Below are 24386 nucleotides of genomic sequence, written 5' to 3'. Positions count from 1 at the left end.
TAATGACATTGGCACGTTCCAGCCCAATCTGTGTCTTTTCTCACAAGGCTGGGAATAAGAAGATCCTAAATATTCTTAACAGAAAAGTCTCTCCTACAAGCTTTTATTTATTTACCTGTTTTAATATACACAGTACTATGTTGTGGGTGTTAACCTGGACTAAAAAGATAATGATCTGAAATGCACAATTTTACCAGAAAACTCATTTTGGTTGCTTTTGAATACTTCTGAAAGAGAAGTTTCCTGTTTTATTTCAGAATGAGATGGAATTAATTCAAAAAATAAATAAATAAACCCCACTGCTTTCTATTTGCCCTGTTGCAGTAAAGTAGCCTCCAGATAAAAAGTTAATCCTCAAAGAATGACCCAATTGTAACTCATTTCCCCATTGATTTCCTCATTGCAGGGAACACTGGGAACACATTTAAGATTGAACCAGTCCTGGGCATCATCACTGTTTCCAAAGAACCAGACATGAGGACCATGGGTCAGTTTGTCCTGTCAGTCAAAGTCACAGATCAGGGTTCCCCACCAATGTCTGCCACGGCAATTGTGCGCATTTCTGTCACCATGTCTGATAATTCTCATCCCAAGTTCACTCACAGAGACTACCAAGCAGAAGTAAATGAAAATGTTGATATTGGAACATCAGTCATTCTAATTTCTGCTATTAGTCAATCTACCCTCATTTATGAAATCAAAGATGGAAACATTGATGGGATCTTTACCATAAACCCATATTCCGGAGTCATCACCACTCGGAAGACACTGGATTATGAGCGTACTTCCTTTTATCGCCTCATCGCGCAGGCCACTAACATGGCAGGAATGGCTTCCAATGTCACAGTCAATATTCAGGTTGTTGATGAAAATGATAATGCCCCAGTTTTTCTCTTTTCTCAATACTTGGGCAGCCTGAGTGAGGCTGCCCCTGTCAATAGCATTGTTAGGAGCTTAGATAACAGCCCACTGGTGATTCGAGCCACCGATGCTGACAGCAACCGGAATGCTCTGCTTGTGTATCAGATTGTGGAGTCCACGGCCAAGAAGTTCTTCACGGTGGACTCCAGTACAGGAGCAATCAGAACAATTGCTCCCCTAGACCATGAAACCATCTCCCACTTCCATTTTCACGTGCATGTGAGAGACAGTGGTAGCCCCCAGCTGACTGCAGAGAGTCCTGTTGAAGTCAACATCGAGGTGACAGATGTGAATGACAATCCACCTGTTTTCACTCAGGCTGTGTTTGAGACCACCTTACTTCTACCTACCTACATTGGAGTGGAGGTTCTGAAAGTTAGTGCCACAGATCCTGACTCAGAAGTACCCCCAGAACTGACATACAGCTTAATGGAAGGCAGTTTGGATCATTTTTTAATTGACTCAAATACTGGAGTGCTCACCATAAAAAACAACAACCTCTCCAAAGATCACTATGTGCTGATAGTTAAAGTTTCTGATGGGAAGTTCTACAGTACATCCATGGTTACTGTCTCAGTTAAAGAAGCCATGGACAGTGGCCTCCACTTTACACAAAGCTTTTATTCCACCTCAATCTCAGAGAACAACACTAACATAACCAAAGTTGCTATTGTCAATGCAGTAGGAAATCGCCTTAATGAGCCCTTAAAATATAGCATCTTAAACCCAGGAAATAAGTTCAAGATAAAATCTACCTCAGGGGTCATTCAGACCACTGGAGTCCCCTTTGACCGTGAAGAGCAGGAGTTATATGAGCTGGTGGTGGAAGCCAGCCGGGAGATGGATCATCTGCGTGTGGCTAGGGTGGTGGTTAGAGTTAACATTGAAGACATAAATGACAATTCTCCAGTTTTTGTGGGCCTGCCTTACTATGCTGCTGTGCAAGTCGATGCTGAGCCTGGGACTCTGATTTACCAGGTGACAGCCATTGACAAAGATAAAGGTGCAAATGGGGAAGTGACCTATGTCCTACAGGATGACTATGGCCACTTTGAAATTAACCCTAATTCAGGGAATGTTATTTTAAAAGAAGCATTCAACTCTGACTTGTCCAACATTGAGTATGGCATCACCATCCTAGCCAAAGATGGTGGAAAACCCTCTTTGTCCACATCTGTGGAACTTCCCATCACTATTGTCAACAAAGCAATGCCTGTGTTTGACAAGCCCTTTTATACAGCATCCATTAACGAAGACATCGGGATGGACACCCCCATCCTGAGCATCAATGCCACCAGTCCAGAAGGTCAAGGGATCATATACATCATTATTGATGGGGATCTTTATAAACAATTTAACATTGACTTTGACACTGGGGTCCTGAAAGTCATTAGCCCTTTGGATTATGAAATTACATCTGTTTACAAGTTGACAGTAAGAGCCAGTGATGCCCTTACTGGTGCCAGGGCCGAAGTCACTGTTGACTTGCTAGTTAATGATGTAAATGACAACCCCCCTATTTTTGATCAGCTTACATACAATACGACATTGTCAGAAGCGTCTCTCATTGGGACACCTGTTTTGCAAGTTGTCTCTACTGATGCAGACTCAGAAAACAATAAAATGGTACATTATCAGATTGTCCAGGATACGTATAACAGCACCGATTATTTTCACATAGACAGTGCAAGTGGCTTAATCCTGACAGCAAGGATGCTGGACCACGAGTTAGTGCAGCACTGCACTTTGAGAGTCAGAGCAACTGATAATGGCTTCCCCTCCCTGAGCAGTGAGGTCCTGGTTCATATCTACATCTCAGATATAAATGACAACCCTCCAGTTTTTAATCAGCTCATTTATGAGTCATATGTGAGTGAATTAGCCCCCCGGGGCCATTTTGTAACATGTGTGCAAGCTTCTGATGCAGATAGCTCTGATTTTGACCGGTTGGAATATAACATTTTATCTGGGAATGACCGGACGAGCTTCCTGATGGACAGCAAGAGTGGTGTCATCACACTGTCCAACCACCGGAAGCAGCGGATGGAGCCTCTGTACAGTCTGAATGTGTCTGTCTCTGATGGGTTGTTCACTAGCACTGCACAGGTGCACATTAGGGTCCTTGGAGCTAACCTGTACAGCCCTGCCTTTTCACAAAGCACCTATGTAGCTGAGGTTAGAGAGAATGCCGCTGCTGGGACGAAAGTAATTCATGTTCGAGCAACAGATGGGGATCCAGGGACATATGGGCAGATCACCTATGCCATCATCAATGACTTTGCTAAAGATCGATTCCTCATAGACAGCAATGGACAAGTCATTACGACAGAAAGGCTTGACCGGGAAAACCCTCTGGAAGGAGACATTAGTATCTTTTTGAGGGCCCTTGATGGTGGAGGGAGAACGACTTTCTGCACTGTGAGGGTGATTGTGGTGGATGAAAATGACAATGCTCCCCAGTTCATGACAGTGGAATACAGGGCCAGTGTCAGGGCAGATGTTGGAAGGGGCCACTTGGTTACTCAGGTTCAAGCCATGGACCCAGATGATGGAGCCAATTCAAGGATTACTTATTCCCTATATAGTGAGGCCTCAGTCTCCGTAGCTGACCTCCTGGAAATCGATCCTGACAATGGCTGGATGGTCACAAAGGGCAGTTTTAGCCAGCTGAAAAACACAGTGCTATCGTTCTTTGTTAAAGCCTTAGATGGGGGCATCCCAGTGAAGCACTCCCTCATTCCTGTCTATATCCATGTCTTGCCCCCAGAAACCTCCCTGCCTTCCTTTACCCAGTCTCAGTATTCATTTACCATTTCAGAAGATACAGCCATTGGGAGCACAGTGGACACCCTGAGGATTTTGCCCAGTCAGAATGTCAGATTCAGCACAGTTAATGGGGAACTTCCAGAGAATAACAAAGGGGGTGTCTTCATCATAGAACAGGAAACAGGCATCATCAAGCTTGACAAACGCCTTGATCATGAAATCAGCCCAGCTTTCCACTTTAAAGTAGCGGCCACTATCCCCCTAGACAAGGTAGACATTGTGTTTACCGTGGATGTAGATATCAAGGTGTCAGATTTGAATGATAACAAGCCAGTCTTTGAAACTTCAAGCTATGAGACCATCATAATGGAAGGGATGCCTATCGGCACCAAACTCACACAGGTGAGAGCCATTGACATGGATTGGGGAGCTAATGGACAGGTCACATACTCCCTCCACTCAGATACCCAGCCTGAAAAGGTAATGGAAACATTTAATATCGACAGCAACACAGGCTGGATCAGTACTTTGAAGGACCTGGATCACGAGACTGACCCTTCATACACCTTCTCCGTGGTGGCGTCCGACCTTGGAGAGGCCTTCTCTCTTTCTTCCACAGCTTTGATCTCTGTCAGGGTCACAGATATAAATGACAACGCACCAGTCTTTGCCCATGAGGTGTACCAGGGGAACGTGAAGGAGAGTGACCCTCCAGGCGAGGTGGTTGCGGTCCTCAGCACGTGGGACAGAGACACTTCTGACATTAATCGCCAAGTGAGCTACCATATTACAGGTGAGTCTACCACCCTTGGTTTTTGCTATGTGCTCTGCTTTCTAAAGATGGAAGGTCGCAGGCAGTAAGAATAGGAGAGAAGAAAGAAGATGAGATGAGGGGTTAAGAGTAATAATGCTCTGGAGCCAAGGAAGAGATCTCTGAGTACACATGATTGTTGGTTGCTCCTAACTCAGCCTTAGTTTGGTGTTCACCAGTTTGCCTATGACCAATGTCCCAGGTTGGGACCCAGTCCTTGAGTCACCTTTCATCATTTCAAAAGGAGTCTAGCCAAATATGTCACCTATAACATCTCTTTTTGTCCGGGAGCTTTGGGAGATGTATTTTTTTTCTTTTCACAATTTATTTATTTATTTTTTTATTGATTATGCCATTACAGTCGTTCTATTCCCCCCTTCATTCCCCCCCACCATTACCCCCCCTTTAGTTTATGACCATGGGTCTCAAGTTCTTTGGATTCTATATTTCCCATACTATTCTTGCCCCCCCATCTATTTTCTATCTACTAGCACAGACAGTAGATAGAAAAAAGGGAGATGTATTTTTAACTATATTCCTTTTCCCTACCTTTTTTAAAGGTGAAAAAAAGCAAAGAGCTTGACCCTTGTAAGCTTCACTTACAACTTTCCTCTGGAGCTAAAAATTCAAATGCATACAGATATACAAACTCCAGAGCCTGGTTTGACCTTTTGATTAAAAAAATCCCATTGTAACTCTCAGCCAAGGATATTTTTGACAACTCACTTTTCTTTGATCCCTCTTCTGTATTTCCAAATAGTAAGTAGCAGTTCAATGGGAAAGGCAAGATAGACAAATGAGGTCACCCGGAAGGCACAAAATGTGTCACCATTGCTCCAAGGGCCTGAGGATTTCATGTTGGAGTGAAGAAGGCGTGCCTTGATCAGCAAAAGGTTTCCAGTGGTGATTGGCCTTGAACTGCAAAAAGGAGAGGGTGGGTGGTATGGGAGCAGTCTTCCTAAAAAGTCTTTTGGGGTTTTGAAAACTAACATTCTGATGTTGTGATATTCAAAGGCAGAACATGAGAAAAGTGCCAAAAGATTTTAAAGAATTCATCAATACTTATTGTCAGGTGGCTTCCCTTTAGGAAAACTACATTATTCAATGTTAAAAATGAATTAATTAGAATGCCCTCAAGACACAGAATCTGCTTAAGTACGTTGGTGGGAAAGTTAATTAATCACTGCAGAATAAGGTCCACAGGGGAGCATGTGTGTCAGGACTTGGGACCGCCATGCTTTTCCTCATGACTCTTCTTTATGGAGCTGTTTTCCTGATGTTTTCTGTTTAAAGCTCTTTATGCATTTTATGCTTTATATGATAACTTCATTTTTATTGAAATGTACATTTCTGCAATAAAGACATGAACAACAGTGGTAAGGAAAGAAAGGTGAGTAAAGCATCACTTTGATTTTATTTGCATTCCATTTCCAGTAAAAAGTTTCTTAGGCATCCTGAGGGATATTTTCCTATTTGGAAGAATTGTAAATCAACTTTAATTATTTATACATTTACTCTGAATAGATGATTTAGAGGGACCACACTATCAACTTTACCAAAGTAATGAGAACAGAGTAGCTTAAAGCTACTACTGTTACTGCTCCCACTGCCAACCACCAACTGATTTTAATGAGATTTAACTTTTGCTCTTGATGTAGCACAACTTGGCTGTGCTGCCACAGATTAACAAAGGACCATTAATCATTTGATATAACAAAAGAACAGTGTGGGCCTGTTGCAAAAGCATTTAACAGGTTAAATTTACGTGTGCTGAAATAACATTCAGAGGCAGCCTGGCTGAATCCTAGCCGGTGAGGGAGGAAAGCAATCTCCCAGGGAGGACCCCAAGCCTCACCAGAGCAGGTTTCTCAGGCTCCACACTGTTGACATTTTGGGTAGAAAAGTCTTTGTTGTGGTGCTGCTCTGTGCCTTGTGGGATGATTAGCAGCATCTCTGGCCTCTACACAATGGATTCCAGTAGCACCACCATCAGGACCCCTGATGTGATGAGCAAAAATGTCTTCAGACATCGACAAATGTCCCCTGGGGGTGGGAGAGGAGGAAGGCATAGCCACTCTCAACTGAGAACCACTGCCCTGGAGGAATGTGCAGCCCTCTCCTTTTTTGGACTGTCTGCCCAGCGTGGTCTGTTTATCCCGTGTTTGCCCTGTACTGCTGAGGCCCCTGGACTGACCCCCACCACCCACCGTGCCTTGTGGTGCAGAGTACATACTGGCCCTTGGAATTCCACTACTTCCCCCTCCATCCCTTCAGCAGGAACATGATCTCTGCCCTCTTCTTTTTTGAAGATTCATTGTGAGAAGGCAAGCTAGCTCCACTCTTTCAATAAAGTAGCAACCAGTATGCAGTATGTTTTCCTATTTGTTTGTTTACTGTCAGACCTCCCCACTAGAATGTGAGCTCCACCAAGACAGCAGAGGCTTTTGTCAGTTAGTGCCACTGCCTGGAGCAGAGCCTGGCCCAGAGCGGGTGACAAATACTTGTTAAATGGCCAAACCAGTGAAAAGGTGATGATTTAACTGAATTCCAGGCTCTTTGCCAGTTGTCTCCTCCAGTCTTCCTCCAGGTTTGAAGTGACATTATTTTCCTCTTTACAGATTGGAAGGTCAAAGCAGTTTTCTTCCTTCATAGTATTTGTGGGACCACAGTGTTTCAGCATCGTCAAAAGCTGTTCCACTCCACCTCTCATCTTTTTCTTCCTCTTTCACAGCTTCACTGTGATAAATGTGATCTGACTGTAGTCTTTTCTTTGAACTGCTCCTTCAGCGACCCCTTGTTAGGGCTCTTTAATACTGATGGGTCTTCTTCTGTCACATACACTTTTCTCTCCCAAACTCTAGTCCTTATAAGAATAATGCAGCTGTATGATAAAGCCTTCATTAAAAGACTCCTTAATCGCAGAAACTCAAAACACTAAATCAATAGAATATATGCACCCCTATGCTCACTGTAACATCATTTACAACAGACAAGTTGGAAGCATCCCAAGTGCCCATCAGTAGATGAGTGGAGTGGATAAAAAGGCTGTGGTATATTTACATAGTGGAATACTACTTGACCATTGAAAGTAAAGAAATCTTACCTTTGTGACAGCATGGATGGACCTGGAGAACATTATGCTAAGTGAAATAAGCCAGTCAGAGAAAGACAGATACCAAATGATCTCACTTATGTGTGGAATCTAATGAACAAACAGAACCAACAAGCAAAATAGAGTCAGACTCATAGATACAGAGAAGAGACTGACAGCTGCCAGAGGGGAAAGGGACTGGGAGGCTGGGTGAAATAGTTGAAGGATCAAGAAAAAATCTCATAGACACAGATAACAGTATGGTGATTACCACAGGGGAGATGATGGGGGGGATAGACGAGGGTAAAGAGGAACAAGTGGTGATGGAAGGAGATTTGACTTGAGGTGGTGAACACACAATACAATACACAGGTGATGTGTCATAGAACTGTACACCTGAAACTTATATAATTTTATTAACCAATGCCACCTCCACAAATTTTTTAAAAGATTCTTCAAAAAAAGATTCTTTACTAGAACTGACTGTCTTCTCCTTGATTGCATAATCAGCAGCTAATGAAATTGTCTTGGTAACAAGAGCTACAGTGTATTATATCCTCTCTTGAGACAAAGTGGAAAGACAATTGTATCATCCTGAGAAGAGGATTGATTGTTCACAGTTTGAATTTGATTGTCCTTAAGGGGCACTAAACACAAGATCATCTCTAGCCTCTCTAAGTGCATTTTATTCTCTTGCAAAGTTACTGTTTTACTTTCCCCACAAGCCAAGCACATAAATACCAGACTTTCTTGTACAAGGACCAAAAGGAAGTGAGCGTCAGTTGTTCAATATCATAAATGATAGCAACTGCAAGGCACCTGGATGGCTCTACACAGGTCTCTCATGGTAAGTGAAGACCAGAGCTTTTCATTGCACAGCTGCAAAAACTCTTTTTTTTTTTTTTTTTTCACTACAGGAGGGAACTCCCGAGGAAGGTTTGCCCTGGGGCTGGTGCAGAGTGAGTGGAAGGTCTATGTGAAGAGACCTCTAGATAGGGAAGAACAAGATATTTACTTCCTCAATATCACTGCCACCGATGGGCTCTTTGTCACACAGGCCATGGTGGAAGTGACTGTCAGTGATGTGAATGACAACAGCCCAGTGTGTGACCAGGTAAGATTTGTGGATATATTGGATACATTGCTCCTTTTCACTCTGCTTCTCTGAAATTAAACCAAAACCCATTTCCCTTTCTGCTTAAAGCCGGGCTAATTTGTGCTGTATCTGCTTGATCAGGGAGCTCCAGCTGCATAGAGGGTGGGAGGTGGAGTCCAGGATGAAATGTTACGGGCATGGAAAGAGGGCAGGTGGCACGGTCAGGTATCTAATTTTGCTCACGAAAACAAAAGTAAAGCCATGAGTCTTAAAATTAAATAATTTTTAAGGAATCCTAAAGGACCTTAGAATTTACTCTGTCTAAATCACTGATTTAATAAAAGAGAAATGGACCACTCAAAAGCATAAATTACTTTTTTTGTGTAAGTTTCCACAGCTGGTTAGTGGCCATGTTGGCAATGAACCCAGATCCCCAAGCTCCTCATGGGATAATTTTTCTATCGCAGTCCAAAACGTGGCAGCTGAAGAGAAATGCCAGTGAAGATTGGGTTTTCTTTTTTGTCGAAATTAAATTACTATTTACCTTTCCTCTTTTAATCACCATCAGAACCAAGAGACATTATTGGTGTTCTGTAGCTTAGAAAAGTGTTATAAACAGATGTAATTTATCATTCTCATGCCAAATGTTATAGTGGCTCTTTAAAGAGTTGAAGGGTCCCAAGGATTCACAGGTGCTTAACAGAAAAGATTACCTTGATCAATATGTGAGCTGTGTCATGGCCGCGGGAGTTCTTACCTGTTTTCTTCACCATTGTACCCCTAGAATCTAAGTAGTACCTGGCATATGGTAGGTGCTCAATCCGCATTTGTTGAATGAGCATAGGAAAGGCTAGGCAAGTGACACACCATGTTTCATCATATAATCTAAGAAGGTTCTATGATACAGGAAAAAAACCCTGAAGCTAAATGAATGCATTTGTTTAAAAATCATGTATCATGCTAAATATGATAGTTGACCCACAAATACTGATAATTTAGTTACCTTTTGTTACCTTCACCTAGGTTGCATATACAGCATTATTTCCGGAAGACATCCCATCAAATAAAATTATCCTGAAGGTCAGTGCCAAGGATGCTGATATTGGATCCAATGGAGACATACGATACTCACTGTACGGACCTGGACACAATGAATTTTTTCTAGACCCAGAAAGTGGTAAGGTGACATTTATTCTTTGGGTAAATGCTGCTGTTAACCCATGAGAGACGTGAAGTTCTCACTTGGTCTCATCAGTAGTGGGGCAGCTGGTGTGCCAGAGCCTAGATAGGCTGCCTGGCGACCTTGGACTCTAAGAAATGCTATTTGTACTTGGTACCTGAAGATGGGTTCTCTGGAGCACACAGACTTTGTTTGGCTTATAAACTTGCCCTGACTTACTTACATTTATTAGCATCAAGTCATCAGACATGTCTTCTTGCTTTTCCTGTTTCTCATGTTTGTGAATTAAAGCATCTTTCCTGTACAGAGTATGAACAGAATTACATCACAAGTTCAGGTTGCCATGCAAACCAGACAGCAGTGCACAGTAAGGAGAGTTTTTCCCTGCTGGAATTTCTTTTGGGTCCCTTCCCAATGCTTATTAACACACTTGTCTGGTTTTTATTAAACATCCCTGCTTAGTTTCTCCAAAGTTGTGAACCTTTAGATTTGCTTACATAGTCAGGTAAAATTTATAAAGTGGAAGGTTGTGTGTGCCAAAGCAGATGCCTGCACTGAGGGCCAGAGCTAATGGAAAGGCACTTTCTGTGGAGGTAAACTCTTTCAGTGTTATGTACGGGATGGGTCATCCACTGACAATTTTTAAATGAACTGTAAGGAGAGAATAACTTGTGTATTTCCAGGGTTGTCTCAGTCCTATTGGAACCACCCTATTGGATTGGTCTGCAAAAGGCAGTGGTCCAGCGGCATCGCCACTCTACGTGGAAGCCCTGAGCTACACAGGAGCGTACTGCTTGGCTATGTGTGCCTGGTGTTCATGTGCTCAACGGCTACCACTTATTGGGTGGCTAGTCAACGTAAAAGAATGTTATGGGTTGTTTTTGGTATACTTCAAGATGAGGAAAACAAACCATGCCCAAGTAAGAAAGACAGACCAATAAGGCAATAAGAAGAAGAAAAGGCAGGATGAAATGAGTGCCCAGGAAAGACCCCAGGGGAGTTTTATCTGGGCCCAGAGGAAGAAGTAGCTCATATTCTGATGAGAGGGGAGAGGAAACTATTTTTTAAAAGAGCTGGTGTTTGAACTGAGCCGGGATTGCAGCGGCTGAGGCAGGATACTGCCCGGGGCGGTGTGAGCAGGGAGTGCGGTACCTCCAGGGTGTGCCTCACACAGCAGGGTCACTAGAGGGAGGGGCTGAAGAATGGTTTGTGACAAAAGTGGTTGGAAAATGACTTTAGGCCACACCATCAAAGGTCTTGCATGCCCACCTGGAACACCACGGGCTGTTTTGGGGTAGGAGAGGAAAATGGTCTGACCTGTGTTTGAGAACCGGCTGTCTGTGGCAAGGAAGCCAGTGGAGAAGCTGCTCTGTAAGCATGGCTGGCATGGTGCAAATAGCATCTACTAATTTGAGTTCAGTGTAATAATGGTTAGTGAGTCACACTGTTCACCAAATAGCATTGATTCAGGTCTCTCACTGTGCTTAACGTTTAACCATTACATTTTAAACAATAACAGAATCTCCATGGGGGCTGGCAGCCAGCACCAGTACAGCTGTCCCAATGGTCAACATACATAACCTACCATCCTGTTGATTTCTCCAGCAACCACAGGCCCTTCCACAGCCCATAGTAAGGCCCTTGCTGTAACTAGCATCGCCTCTGTTTTTTTAAGACTTCATTTATTGATTTTTAGAGAGGAGAAGGGAGGGAGAAGAGAGGGAGAGAAATGTCAATGTGTGGCTGCCTCTCTTACAACCACAACTGGCAACCTGGCCCACAACCCAGGCATATGCCCCAACTGGGAATCAAAGTGACAACCCTTTGGGTAGCAGGCCAGCACTCAATCCACTGAACCACACCAGCCACAGCCTCTGTTTTCATCATTTGTTTTCCTCTAAAAGGTGGGGTAAAGCTCTGACTGGTGTGGCTTAGTTGGTTGGGCATCATCCTGCAAAGCAAAAAGTCACCAGTTTGATCCCCGCTCAGGGCACATGTCTGGGTTGCAGCCAGGTCCTGGGTAGGGGGCATGCAAGAAGCAACTGATCCATGTTCTCCTCTTGCTTTGATGTTTCTCTCCTTCTCTTTCTTCTTCCTTTTCCCTCTCTCTATAAATAAATAAATAAATAAGTACATGTTTATGGTGCATTTAGAAAAAGATGGAATAAAAAGGTGGGGAGTACCTGGAAGCAGAGACACTGCCTGCCCCTTTGGGGTCTACATATTACTGACTAGACTATCAGAGAACTCAGGACACTTGTCCATTCTCTATGCTTTTGCTGGAGATGCAGCAGAAATCCAGAGATGCAGCAGGTCTCAGGAGGTTCAGGGAGGTATGGAGCTTCCCTGCCATGTAGCCAAAAGGAGGAACACTGATTCCAGAGGTTTCACAGTGTAATTAATTAATTTGAAGGTCATGCAATGCATGTTGTTGCATCCAAAACTACGTAAATTTGTCCCTGATGTTTAAAATTGAATTCATTCTTTTTTTCAAAATATGAGGCACTCAAGCCAAATGTCATTGGTTTTTCCTGCACTGGGATTCTTTATATAATCAATCCTCTGCTTTTCAAAGAAAAACAGTTTTTAAAAAGCCAAGCTATTTATTTTCACAGGTGAATTGAAAACCTTGTCTCTGTTGGACCGGGAGAGGGTCCCTGTGTACAACCTGATTGCCAGAGCCACCGATGGGGGTGGCAGGTTCTGCCAATCTGATGTCCGCTTGATCCTGGAGGATGTGAACGATAATCCCCCTGTGTTTTCCTCTGACCACTACAACGCCTGTGTCTACGAGAATACGGCTGCCAAGGCTTTGTTGACCAGAGTTCAGGCCATGGATCCAGACATTGGTAAGTCTGTTGCACTGAGGGGCTGTCTCCCTGTTCATGCATTTGACACATCTTTAGGTCCTGAACTTGAAGGCAGACACACCTGCCTTTCCTGTTGTTTCGTCAGCTCACTGTGGTTCCTTCCCAAGAACATGGACATCAAACCACATTTCAGCTCTTCCAATACTGTGAATTCTTTTACCTACTAACAAAGAATTTTTTCTTTTAACCTTTAGAATAAAAACTACTGCTTCCTTACTTGCTTGTTCCTCCTGAACATAGTTAAAATGCTGTGGCAGGGAGAATTCATTTCCATTTCTATAAAGCATTGCATCACATGCTTCAGCTGAAATATGACACTCTCGATTTATGGCGGTTACCCATAGTGCAAAGATTGATTACTAAATGTGCTGCTGGTCCAATGTGGGTTTTTTTTAAAAACTGCCATTTTTCTAGAGCAGTTTGGTCACATATAAACTGGCATTTCTAGGCAGGCTGAGGATGGGCGAGATAAGAAATTAGAATGACAGTTGCTAATAAAGTTTGTGTTCAAACCCACTTTATATAATGAGATGGTGAGTTAGGAAAGACTGGAGTTAATTGCTATGTAGTCCTTCTGAGAATGCATAAGTTACTGAGGTGACTGCATGATGGAATGTAAATACAAAAGGGCATATAGGCAGCGTTTGTGCATTTTAAAGGCTATAAATAGAGGAGTAGGAAATGACAGGGTGTGTCTGCTATGCTAAACAGGCCTTTAGAGAATTCATTGTCTTATTGCTTGATTCTGAATTGCAAGAAAAATTATTGGGCTAATGGAAAAGTAAATACACTATAATTAGTTGAAAACAAACATAAAGCCCAGGGTCTCTGCATATGTACCCGGAGAGAAATTAGTGGCTACACTTTGAATTATTGCTCTTATCTCATTAACATAATTTCCTAGGCTGACAACCAACCCTTTAAAAATCTGCGTATTGTAAAATCTGCCTGATGAAAAATGATAAACAGGAAATGACTCTTATGATCTATAATTATGTAATACCTACAAATGCTGTCTTATAAAGGAAGTTAGAAAACATTCTCTGGACTCTTATAAGCAGACTTTTTTGGGAAAAGGGGACAGAAATTATGCAAATGAATTTTTAATAATTTAAATTAGACTTTGATAATATTTAGTTGGGCCACAGATAGAATTTTAAGATTTAATAGTTCTTTCAATTAAAACAAAAATTGAGTTAAAATTTCAACTTTAAGAATTCTACTCATTTTGTTCATGAAGGACTTGGGTGGGCTCCGTCTACCAGAGACAGACCATGGAAGGGGTGTGATCAGTGCATGGGGTGTTTCAGACAGCAGGGGTGGGGAGGCGTCATTGATACCCCCCACCACGGTGCGGTTTGGTGGAAGAGTATGCTGTTAGCTCTCCCCTCCTTTTTACTTCTGAGTCAGCTGTTTCCGGCTGGGAATTGAAGAAGAAAGGCTGACTAGACCCTGAACCTTAAGCAGGGCGGAGATGATGAAGCCTTTAAAGGGTCGAATCCAGAATAATGGTTTTATCAACACCTCTGTCTCCTCATTTTGCACCAATTAACAAATGCCTTACGTTCAAGCTTCAAATAGACACAGAAGCTGTGAGTGCTGCTGACACTTAAACGTAAATCACATTCACCTGGCCACCATATCAGCCTCAGGAAAATTCTAACCTAGGACCAGAATCTGGTTCATTTTTTGTTTTTTTAGAACTCATTTAGCTTTTAAAAATAAGAGAACTGAGATAGCTAGAGAAGAACAAATGAACACTTCCAAAAACACTAACCTCTCTAGCATCTTCTCTGCCCCATGCACGGGGTGGGGCGGGGGGGGGGGGGTGCGCTGAGGAAGCCAGGGGGAAGGTCTTGGTCAGAGCCTGCGGGAGGTCCCAGCTGCAGGAGCGTCAGTCTGAGCCACAAACAGCCTGACATTCTCCAGAGAGTCAGTGACCGGGGGCTTATGCCACTGTTCATCAGTGGCCTGAGAAGAACTTACTTTGTCAGGAATCCCATTTCTCAGTCTTTCTTAGGAACCTCAGAGGGGCATGAGCTGCATGTTGAGGTTACCAGATTGTGAAGTGAGCAGCTCCTCTTGGGGTCAAACTGAACCTCTAGCCTAAAGCTAAGTTTGCACATGAATCATTACACCAAATCCAGCCCCTTAGTGTATTTAATTTGGCTTGTATACAGCATTCAGAAAGGTTTGAATTAGTTGTCAGTAAAAGTCAGGAAATTTTTATTCAAAACTTTAGTTTCTGGCATTTTATAAAAACAACAATAGCTCTCAGAAGACTCAGCAATTCCTGGTGCATAGCCCACTGCGGTGGGAGATAAATAAAAGCTGTCTCCTTGATGTTCGTCAGTTCCCAGGCCCCGCGTTCCCACCCACTTCACTTACTTATGTTACTACCTGATCTCAGAAGTCCATTCTCTAAAGTGACAAGATTTTTCTCTTTTTTTTTTCATTTTGAAATAACTATAGGTTGATAGGAAATTGCAAAAAATAATGTACAGGAGGTCATATAGCTCTTTCCCCCAATGATGACATTCTGCGTAACTAAAGTATCAGATTTTGGCATGAGTGTGTGTGTGTATAATATGTGTAACTTCACCACCTGTGCAACTTCATATCACCACCAGCACCTTCACCCACCACAGGGCTCCCTTATCCACAGCCACCCCAACCTCCTCCAGCACCAGCTTCCCAGTCGCTAATCCCTGGCAACCACTAGTCTCCATATCTGTAATTTAGTTATTTCAAAAATTGTGCTTAAATGGAATCATATAGTTTTCAGCCATTTGACTGGCTTTTTTTTTCATTCAGCACCATTCCCTCGAGACCCATCCAAGTTGTTCAATTGGTTTTGATTCTAGTGAAGAACATTGGCTGCACTGTGTAAGTGACGGGGCTGTTTGGCTCTGTGAAGTGTATTCTTTTACCTGAAAGTAGCTGCCAAGTCGGGAATAAAATAAAACCAGGGAAAGACAAGATCACTTTAACACCTATCTTCCAAGTTCTAAGAAATAGCATAGCAATTGTCTAGCTTTTAGCATGAAATTCTTAGTTTTCTTTTAAAATGGAAATATCCTCAATCCCATGAACTACTGGAGTGATACAACCTGACATTTATTAAAATTTAGCCCTTTTGGTAAAGATTAGAAGATGTTTGCTTGCACTATGTCTGTGGGTTAACATGTTAGTTACTATTTAGTCTACCTCTTGGGGTACCACTTATGTCCAGGTTCCAAATTTTGAGGGCTTTTTATTCTAGCAAATGCAATGTAAAGTAATGAATGAGGTTCAAAGCTAAAATCTGTGACTATTTTGGGCAGATGACATGAAAATAAAATGTAAGCTTGCACTGAAATATGTGCTAAGCTTGTGATTTATTGAGAGGGCAATATACACATATTTGAAATGCAAGAAGACATGGTTTTCCTCTCATGGATGAGGGACATAAAGCAAAGAAATGTTCTAATGAGCATCTCACTTATTTTCCTGTGGAATGTTTCCTGCAAGGCTGTAACTTCTTTCGGGAGCTTCAGAGGAACTTGAAGGCTCATAACACACTTTACAGCTATTTCCCACTCAATTTAACAGACACTTAATGACCAACTAACTAGAAGGAGCAGGAACAGGCCTCAGGTCATATGCAGGAGTGAAGGGCAAGAGTCAGGTACACAAGTACTTTACTAAAAGGCAGAGCCCCAGACTGAATAGGATTTTAACAAGAAGCCATTCAGGAGGGCGGGAACATGAGGACAATGTTGTAAAGCTGGGAATGGTGGGCCCAATTAAATAGTTGGTAGAATATCATGTTTTGCAAGATGAAAAGAGGTAAGTGAGGTGAGAAAAATAGCCTACAGCCTGATTGTGGGGGTTCATGAAGGGATTAATGTGCTTAAACCAGTAGGTGAAAAAGAACTATGGAGCACCTTTGATAAAAATTATCAGCTCTGGGTTTTGAAAATGCAAATCTGATGGAAGCATCTAAATGAGGGTAAGGGCCATGGCCAGTGTGGCTCTATTGGTTGCAGCATTGTCCAGTAAACCAGAAGGTCTTAGGTTCTATTCCCAGTCAGGGCACATATGGTACTTAGATTGCAGGTTCTATACCTGGTTGGGGCATGCGTGAGAGCCAACCAATCAATGTTTCTCTCTCACATCGATATTTCTATTCCTCTTTCTCTCCCTGCCTTCCCCTCTGTCTAAAATCAATGACCATTTCCTCATATAAGAATAAAAACAAAACAAGGGTAACAAAAGCTACTAGAAGGAGAATGAGAAAGACCACGAGGGCCAAAACAAGTGGGGTGGCTTTGGGACTTAAAGTGAAGGAGCAGAATATTCTCTGTATCTGTGGATCATGGAGATGTAAAGTACAGCATAGGGAATATAGTCAACAAAATTTGAATAACTCCGTGTCGTGTCAGATGGGTATGAGATTTATCAGGACGATCACTTAATAAGCTATACAAAGTCTAAGCACTGGGGTGTACTCCTAAAACTAATGTAATATTAATGTCCACTATAATTGAAAACTTAAAAATTAACTTTTAAAAGGGCTGAACAATAAAAGGAAGGAGCATATGAGAAATTTTAGATGTGATAGTTTGGGCAAGAAGTCAGACATGGGCACCAGGTAAAGGTGCTGAGTGAGCAGAAACAGCACAAGTGGCCTGAATAGGACTCGGTGTAGAGAGAAAGAATAAAGACTGAAGGCACATTGGATATTAAAAGTGCATCCCTTTAGAAAAAATGTTCAGATGAGATAAATTTGCTACTCATGACAAAGTGGGGAGATCTTGCCTCCAAGGGGGTTACAGTCATAGTGTTAGGTGCCATGAACATTCACAGAATAATGTAGTAAATGTTATTATAGAGTACATCTGTAAAAGTAAAGATTTTGTAAGGATGAGTCAGCACATATAATATGTTAGTACAGGTCTCTTTAGAAACATTAACATGTGAGCAATGAATTTTCAACTGGGGGGACTCAGGAAGGGTCCACGAAGTGACAATAGCATTTAAGTTGGGTGTTAAAGGACAGGGCTTGAACTCAGATGGGCAAGAAGAAGAGAAAGACCCAGTTGCAAGTGAGAGAGAGAAAAGAGTAGGGGCAGAGAGAGAAAGAATTATATCTACCAAGATAAGCTTGGCTAAACTGGGGTGATTTTTTAAAGTCTCAGTGGCTTACCATAGCAAAAGTTTAGTTCTTTCCCATGTGAAGTACAGGTGACATAAACATCTGGTCCCTATCCGGTAAACTCCATCTTTTTGGACTTCGGTTCCCAAGTTCACTACTGCAGAAGACAAGCCCATCAGTGCTTAGCTGCTTCAGCCTGGGAGAGACCCACACTACTCTGTCACTGTCCATTGTCCAGCACTAGTCTGAGGAGGCTAGGAAATGTGGGAGTGGCCATGGGATGTTGGGTGAGTGCTCGACTCTGTCACATTGTTGAAAGCAGGACAAGACAGCGGGATCAGCAGATCCCAAAGAGGCAGAGAGGGTGACCTTACTAATATGTCAACCTCAGCAACATGGAGAGAACACTTGACCTTAGAAGTGAAAAGGAAAGAAGTAGAAGGAAAAAAATCTGATACCTATAGGAAGGAAAAAGGGAGATGTTGAGGATAACCCAATGGGAGGCACACATCTGCTTTTAGACATCTCCATATAGTAAGAAGTTCTGTCATCTCAGGAGACTGACATGGCAGCAGCTGGCTGGGCACTCGGAGGAGAATGCAAGGAGTTTGTTTCAGGGACTCAAGGAAAGTGAAAAGGAGTCACCAAGAAATGAGGGAGAGAAATGTCTCACCCACTGAGGGCTCTGTAGGTGCTGGGTTACATAAATGAGTGGACTCAGTCAGTACAGTGAATTATATTAATAAGAAATAAGAGAAATTATTTTGGGGTCTTCCAGAATGATGCCTTTCCCTCTAAAATTAACAGTTAAATCTTCACATCAATGAAGATCAGGAAAGAGACAGAGAAAACATCTCTTGACAGGACTTTTCCACTTTTAACCAAGGGTTTGTTTTTAGCAGCCCTCAGCACCCTTCACTTTGTACTGTCATTCAGTGTAAGAGTGTAAGCTTACTGTCAATATTGGGCACTTGTTTTCTGCATGTTTTGTAAGGGAGATGGTGTCATGACCCCTGTGCCATGCTCTCATGGGGCGGAAGGTGGGATGAACTTGGTTTTCCAATGTAGCAATCTTGCAGGAATCTGATCTAGTATCCTGGAGCACCATTTGCTCTGAGAGTGTAGCTCCTTATGAAGGAGGAAGAAATTATTTATCTGAAAGGAAGGCTCATTAAAATAACCACTGAGTGTTGTTAAATGGAAATCTTTCTGACCTAATGAATTTAGATCAATCTATCCAGATGTTTCTTGCCTCTCCTGACTCATCCTAGCCTGTGTGTCTGCCACTTATTGGAGGCCATGAAAAGAGACTCAGGAAGAAAGCTGAGAGATGGGATAAGTGTACAGCAAAGTGTGATTGATAGATGCTGGACATCTATGGCAAATAAGCACATCCAGTTAGCAGTGTCCTACATCTTCCTGGGATGAAGTTCGAGGGAATTCTATTCACACCAATCAGTAAGAATTAGAAACACTTGTCTACACTTGGTGCTGTCTATCCCTTAACTTCAAATTGGATAGCCAAAGGTGAAATTTTTTTTTAAATGCCAAAACAAATTTAATCAACTCAAACTAGTTGCTCCTGTCTAAAAATACATAAAAGCAATAAAAACTGAAATCAAACATTCCAAAAATATTATTTTAGAAGTAAATAGAGTTTTTTAAACCACAAATACATAAAATTTAACATGTCTTCTTAATATTAAATACGTTTCCCTTTTTAAAATATTTTTCTTATCTTTTTCTTTTTTTTTAAATATTAAATTTTATTTAGTTACTTTTCAAGTACATTTTTTTTAATCTATTTCTCCCATCCCACCCCATCCCCCCACCCGGTCTCCCCCCTCCCTCCCATTCCCCCCCCCAGTCCTCATCTCTGTGTCTTTCATACTTGTTCCTCAAAATCCCTCCCCCTTTTTCCCCTTAAGTTCCCTTCCCTCTCCCCTCTGGTCGCTGCCCACTTGTTCTCTATTTCAGCGTCTTTGTTTTTATTCTGTTTGCTGTTTGTTTTATTCTTTAGCTTCCTGTCAAAGGTGAGATCATATGGTATTTGTCCTTCAATGCCTGGCCTATTTCACTCAGCATAATGCTTTCCAGTTCCATCCATGTTGTTGCAAAAGGTAGTAGCTCCTTCTTTCTCTCTGCTGCATAGAATTCCATTGTGTATATGTACCACAATTTTTGGATCCATTCATTTACTGATGGGCACCTAGGTTGCTTCCAACTCTTGGCTATTGTAAATTGTGCTGCTATGAACATTGTGGTGCATAGGTTCTTTGAAATTGATGTTTTAGGATTCTTGGGGTATAATCCTAGCAGTGGAATTGCTGGGTCAAAAGGCAGGTCAATTTTTATTTTTCTGAGAAAATTCCATACTGTTTTCCATAATGGTTGTACCAGTCTGCAATCCCACCAACAGTGAACTAAGGTCCCCTTTTCCCCACACCCTCTCCAACATTTGTTGTTTGTTGCTTTGTCTATTATAGCCATCCTGACTGGTGTAAAGTGGTATCTCATTGTGGTTTTAATTTGCATCTCTCTGATAGCTAACGATATTGAGCATCTCTTCATGTGTCTCTGGATATTCTGTATGTCCTCTTTAGAGAAGTGTCTGTTCAAGTCCTTTTCCCATTTTTTAATTGGGTTCGATGTCTTCCTAGAGTGGAGTTGTGTAAGTTCTTTGTATATTTTGGAGATTAAACCTTTGTCTGAGGTATCATTGGCAAATATGTTTTCCCATACAGTTGGTTGTCTTTTTAATTTAATACTCTTTTCTTTAGCCATGCAGAAGCTTTTTATTTTGATGAGATCCCATTTGTTTATTCTTTCCTTTATATTCCTTGCTCTAGGGGACATATCCGTAAAAATGTTGCTGCGTGGAATATCTGAGATTTTCTTGCCAATGTTCTCCTCTAGGACTTTAATGGTGTCATGGCTTATATTTAAGTCTTTTATCCACCAAAGGTGAAATTTAAAACCAGTAGTGGTTGTGTATTTTAAATCTTTCCTCTTCACCCTTATGATCTAATGGAGGAAACTATAAAGCCTTTTGATGTTAAATCTTTCATCAGTACCATTGATCTCATGGAGGTAAACAAATATATGTTCAGCATGTGCTATCTGAATGACTTAATTATATATATTATCTTTGCACTGGTCTCCAAAAGAAAAAAAATTAAAGTTATATCTGACAGAGAAGGTAAATTCTGAAGCATTCTTTTATTTTTTAAATTTTTTATTCTCACCTGAGGACATTTTTCATTGCTTTTAAAGATAGAGGAAGGGAGAAAGAAACATCGATGTGAGAGAGAAGCACAAATCAGTCACCTCTCGTACATGCCCAGACTGGGGTTAGTAGATGCCCACACCAGGGATCAAACCCACAGCCTGTTCAAGTGCATTGACCAGGAATCAAATCTGCAACCCTTCAGTTACAGAACCAACTGAGCCACACTAGCCTGAAGCATCCTTTTCCACTGCCTTCAGCACTTGGGTGTGTTGAGAACAGGGAGGAAAGACATACTGAGCCAACATCTTGGCCTCCTCTGGACTCTGCAAATGAGGATGAGGATATCCACAAACATTCCTCAGGGACACATCTCCTACTAACTAGATTGATCAAAAGGCCACATGGGGAGGGGGTGATGAGTGCCCTGGATGGTGAGTGCCCTGTTCTCTGTGTAAGCTGTGTGACCTCGGCCCAGTCATTGGCCTCTCTGGTTATAAGGATGTTCAGTGACCTTAGCAAAAGAGTGAGTGAACTTAGTAAGCACTTCAACAAAGAGATAGGAAACATAAAATGGAGTTGGAAAACAAAAAATAACCGATGAGAAATGAAGACTACACAAACAGAAATGAAAAATACATTACAAGGAAATAGTAAAGTAGATGAAACAGAGGACCAGATCAGCAATTTGGAAGACAAGGAAGCAGAAAACACCAAATCAGGACAGAAAGAAAACGAGGTTAGTATAAGGAGCTTCTGGGAAAACTTCAAGCATACCAACATTCACATTAGTGGGATGTTGGAAGAAGAGAGAAAGCAAAAAATGGAAAACTAGTTGACAGCCAGGTGGTATAAATGTGCCATAGCTGTTTTAGCACTCATCTACTGATGGACACTTGGTCCACTCCCAAATCTTGGCTATTGCAAATAATCCTGCAATGAACCTAGAGGTGCTTACATTCTTTAGAATTAATGTTTCAGGTTTCTTCAGCTAAATTTCCAGAAGTGGAATGCCTGGGTCATAAGACAGTTTCATTTTTAATTTTTTGAGGTAAATTTATACTGCTTTCCACAGTGGCTGCATCAATCTGCATTCCCACCAACACTGCAGAAGGGTTCCCCTTTCTCTACATCTTTGCCAGCACTTGCTGTTTGTTGATTTATTGATAATAATCATTCTGGCAGGTGTGAGGTGATAGCTTGTTGTGGATTTAATTTGTACTTCTCTGGTGCTTAGTGATGTTGAACATCTTTTCATATGTCTATTGACCACTTGTATGTCCTTGTAGGAAAAGTGTCTATTCAGGTCCTTTGCCCATTTTTAAATTGGATTACTTTTGGGTATTTTGGTGTTGAGTTACATATGTTCTTTATAAATTTTGGATATTAACTGCTTATCTGATGTATCAGTGAATGTATCCTTTGTGACAGAATGCATGGACCCAGACAACATTATGCTAAGTGAATAAGCTAGTCAAAGAAAGACAAATACCATATTATTTCACTCATATGTGGAGTCTAATGAACAAACTGAACTAACAAGCAAAATAGAGACAAGATAACAGCATGGCAGGGTCTGTGAAGGGGTTGGGCCAAAAAGAAAAACAACTCATAGACACAAACAACTGTTTGCTGATTATGGAGCGGAGGGGGAATGGTGGTGGAAGAGAGTCTTGGGGATAAATGCTAATGGGAAAAATACAATAAAAAAATGAACCATTAAAAAAAGAAAGAAAAACAACACAAAAAAGAAAACGTATTTGAAAAAAACATTGATGGTAGGGTTTTCAGGAACTACTATAAAGGACACATGGACAAAACCAAGGGGGAGGGTGGAAGCAAGGGAGGGAGGTGAGTTTGGAGGAGGTGGGGAGAAGGGGTGCAGAGAAAATATAGACAACTGTAATTGAACTACAATAAAATAATTTAAATAAATAAAAGAAAAAAGATTGATGGAAAAATTTCCCTAACCTGGTGAAGAAAAAAGACATACAAGTCTTGGAAGCATAGAGAGTTCCAAACAAGATAAACCCACAGAGTTCCACACCAAGAAACATAATTAAAATGCCAAAAGTGATAGACAAAAAGAGAACCTTAAAACAGCAAGAGAAAAGCAGTGAATTATCTACAAAAGGAGCTTCCATAAAACTATCAGCTGATTTATAAGAGAAACTTTGCAGACCAATAGGGATTAGCATAAAATATTTAAAGTGATGAAAAGCAAGGACCTACAACCAAGGTTACTCTGCCCAGCAAACTTATTTAGAATCAAAGGACAGATAAAGAGCTTCTCAGGCAAGAAAAAGCTAAAGCAGTTCATCACCACCAAACCAATATTACAAGATATGTTAAAGGGCTTGTAGGGTCTTCTTAAAGAGGAAAAAGAAAAAATGATAAAAATATGGATAATAAAATGACAGTAAATATATATCTATCAACAATTACTTTAAATGTAAATGGATTAAAGACTCTGTCCAAAAGACATACAGTGGCCAAATGGATAACAAAACAATATCCATACATATGTTGTCTGCAAGAGACTCACTTCAGATTGAAAGACACATACAGACTGGAAGTAAATAAACAAAAAAGATATTTTATGAAAATAGAAATTCTTTTAAAAGTTGAGGTGGCAATATTTGCATAAAATAGACTTTAAAACAAAGGCTATATATCAGATATAAAGAAGGACTCAGCAATTCCAATTCTGGGTTTTTACTGAAGAAACCCAAAACACTAAATGGAAAAGATATATGCACCCCTATGTTCACTGCAGCATTATTTACAATAGCTAAAATATGGAAGCAACCTAAGTGTCCACCAGGAGGTGAATGGAAGAAGTGGTGCATGTGTATATTGGAATATGACTCAATCGTCTGCAACAACATGGAGTGACATAGAAGGTATTATGCTAAGTGAAAGAAGTTAGAGAAAAACCAATGCTATATATTTCACTTACATGTGGAATCTGAAAAACAAAATAAACAAACAAGCAGAACAGAAAGAGATGCATAGATATAGAGAACATCTTAAGGGTTCCCAGAGGTGAGGAGCCTTGGGGGACTGGGTGATGAAAGTGAAGGGATTTGGAAGTACAAATTGGTGGTTACAGAATAGTCATGGGGATGTAAAGTACAGCATAGGGAACATAGTAATACTGCAATAACTATGCATGGTGCCAGGTGGGTACTAGATTTATCAGGGTGATCACTTCATAAGTTATATAAATGTCTAATCACTGTGCTGTACACGTGAAACTGATATAATAGTGTACACCAACTGTAATTG

At 41.3% G+C, this 24386-nt stretch overlaps 1 protein-coding gene across 2 annotated transcripts in view; it reads left to right on the top strand.

The window, feature by feature from the left end:
- FAT3 (FAT atypical cadherin 3) overlaps positions 1–24386 on the top strand; it is a 649640-nt gene that overhangs the window by 558499 nt on the left and 66755 nt on the right. For both annotated transcript variants that reach the window (XM_053656923.1, XM_053656924.1), the window contains 4 exons: positions 407–4480; positions 8507–8703; positions 9709–9862; positions 12481–12714. In XM_053656923.1, coding sequence (XP_053512898.1) covers positions 407–4480; positions 8507–8703; positions 9709–9862; positions 12481–12714 — 4659 coding nt within the window. The remainder of the gene's footprint in view (positions 1–406; positions 4481–8506; positions 8704–9708; positions 9863–12480; positions 12715–24386) is intronic.

This window comes from Artibeus jamaicensis, unplaced genomic scaffold (genome assembly GCF_021234435.1).
Source record: "Artibeus jamaicensis isolate MK-2021 breed Jamaican fruit bat unplaced genomic scaffold, CSHL_Jam_final scaffold_3128, whole genome shotgun sequence".
Classification (NCBI taxonomy): domain Eukaryota; kingdom Metazoa; phylum Chordata; class Mammalia; order Chiroptera; family Phyllostomidae; genus Artibeus; species Artibeus jamaicensis.
Note: the sequence above shows the minus strand (reverse complement) of the source record. Positions and strands in the feature narration are given on the sequence as shown.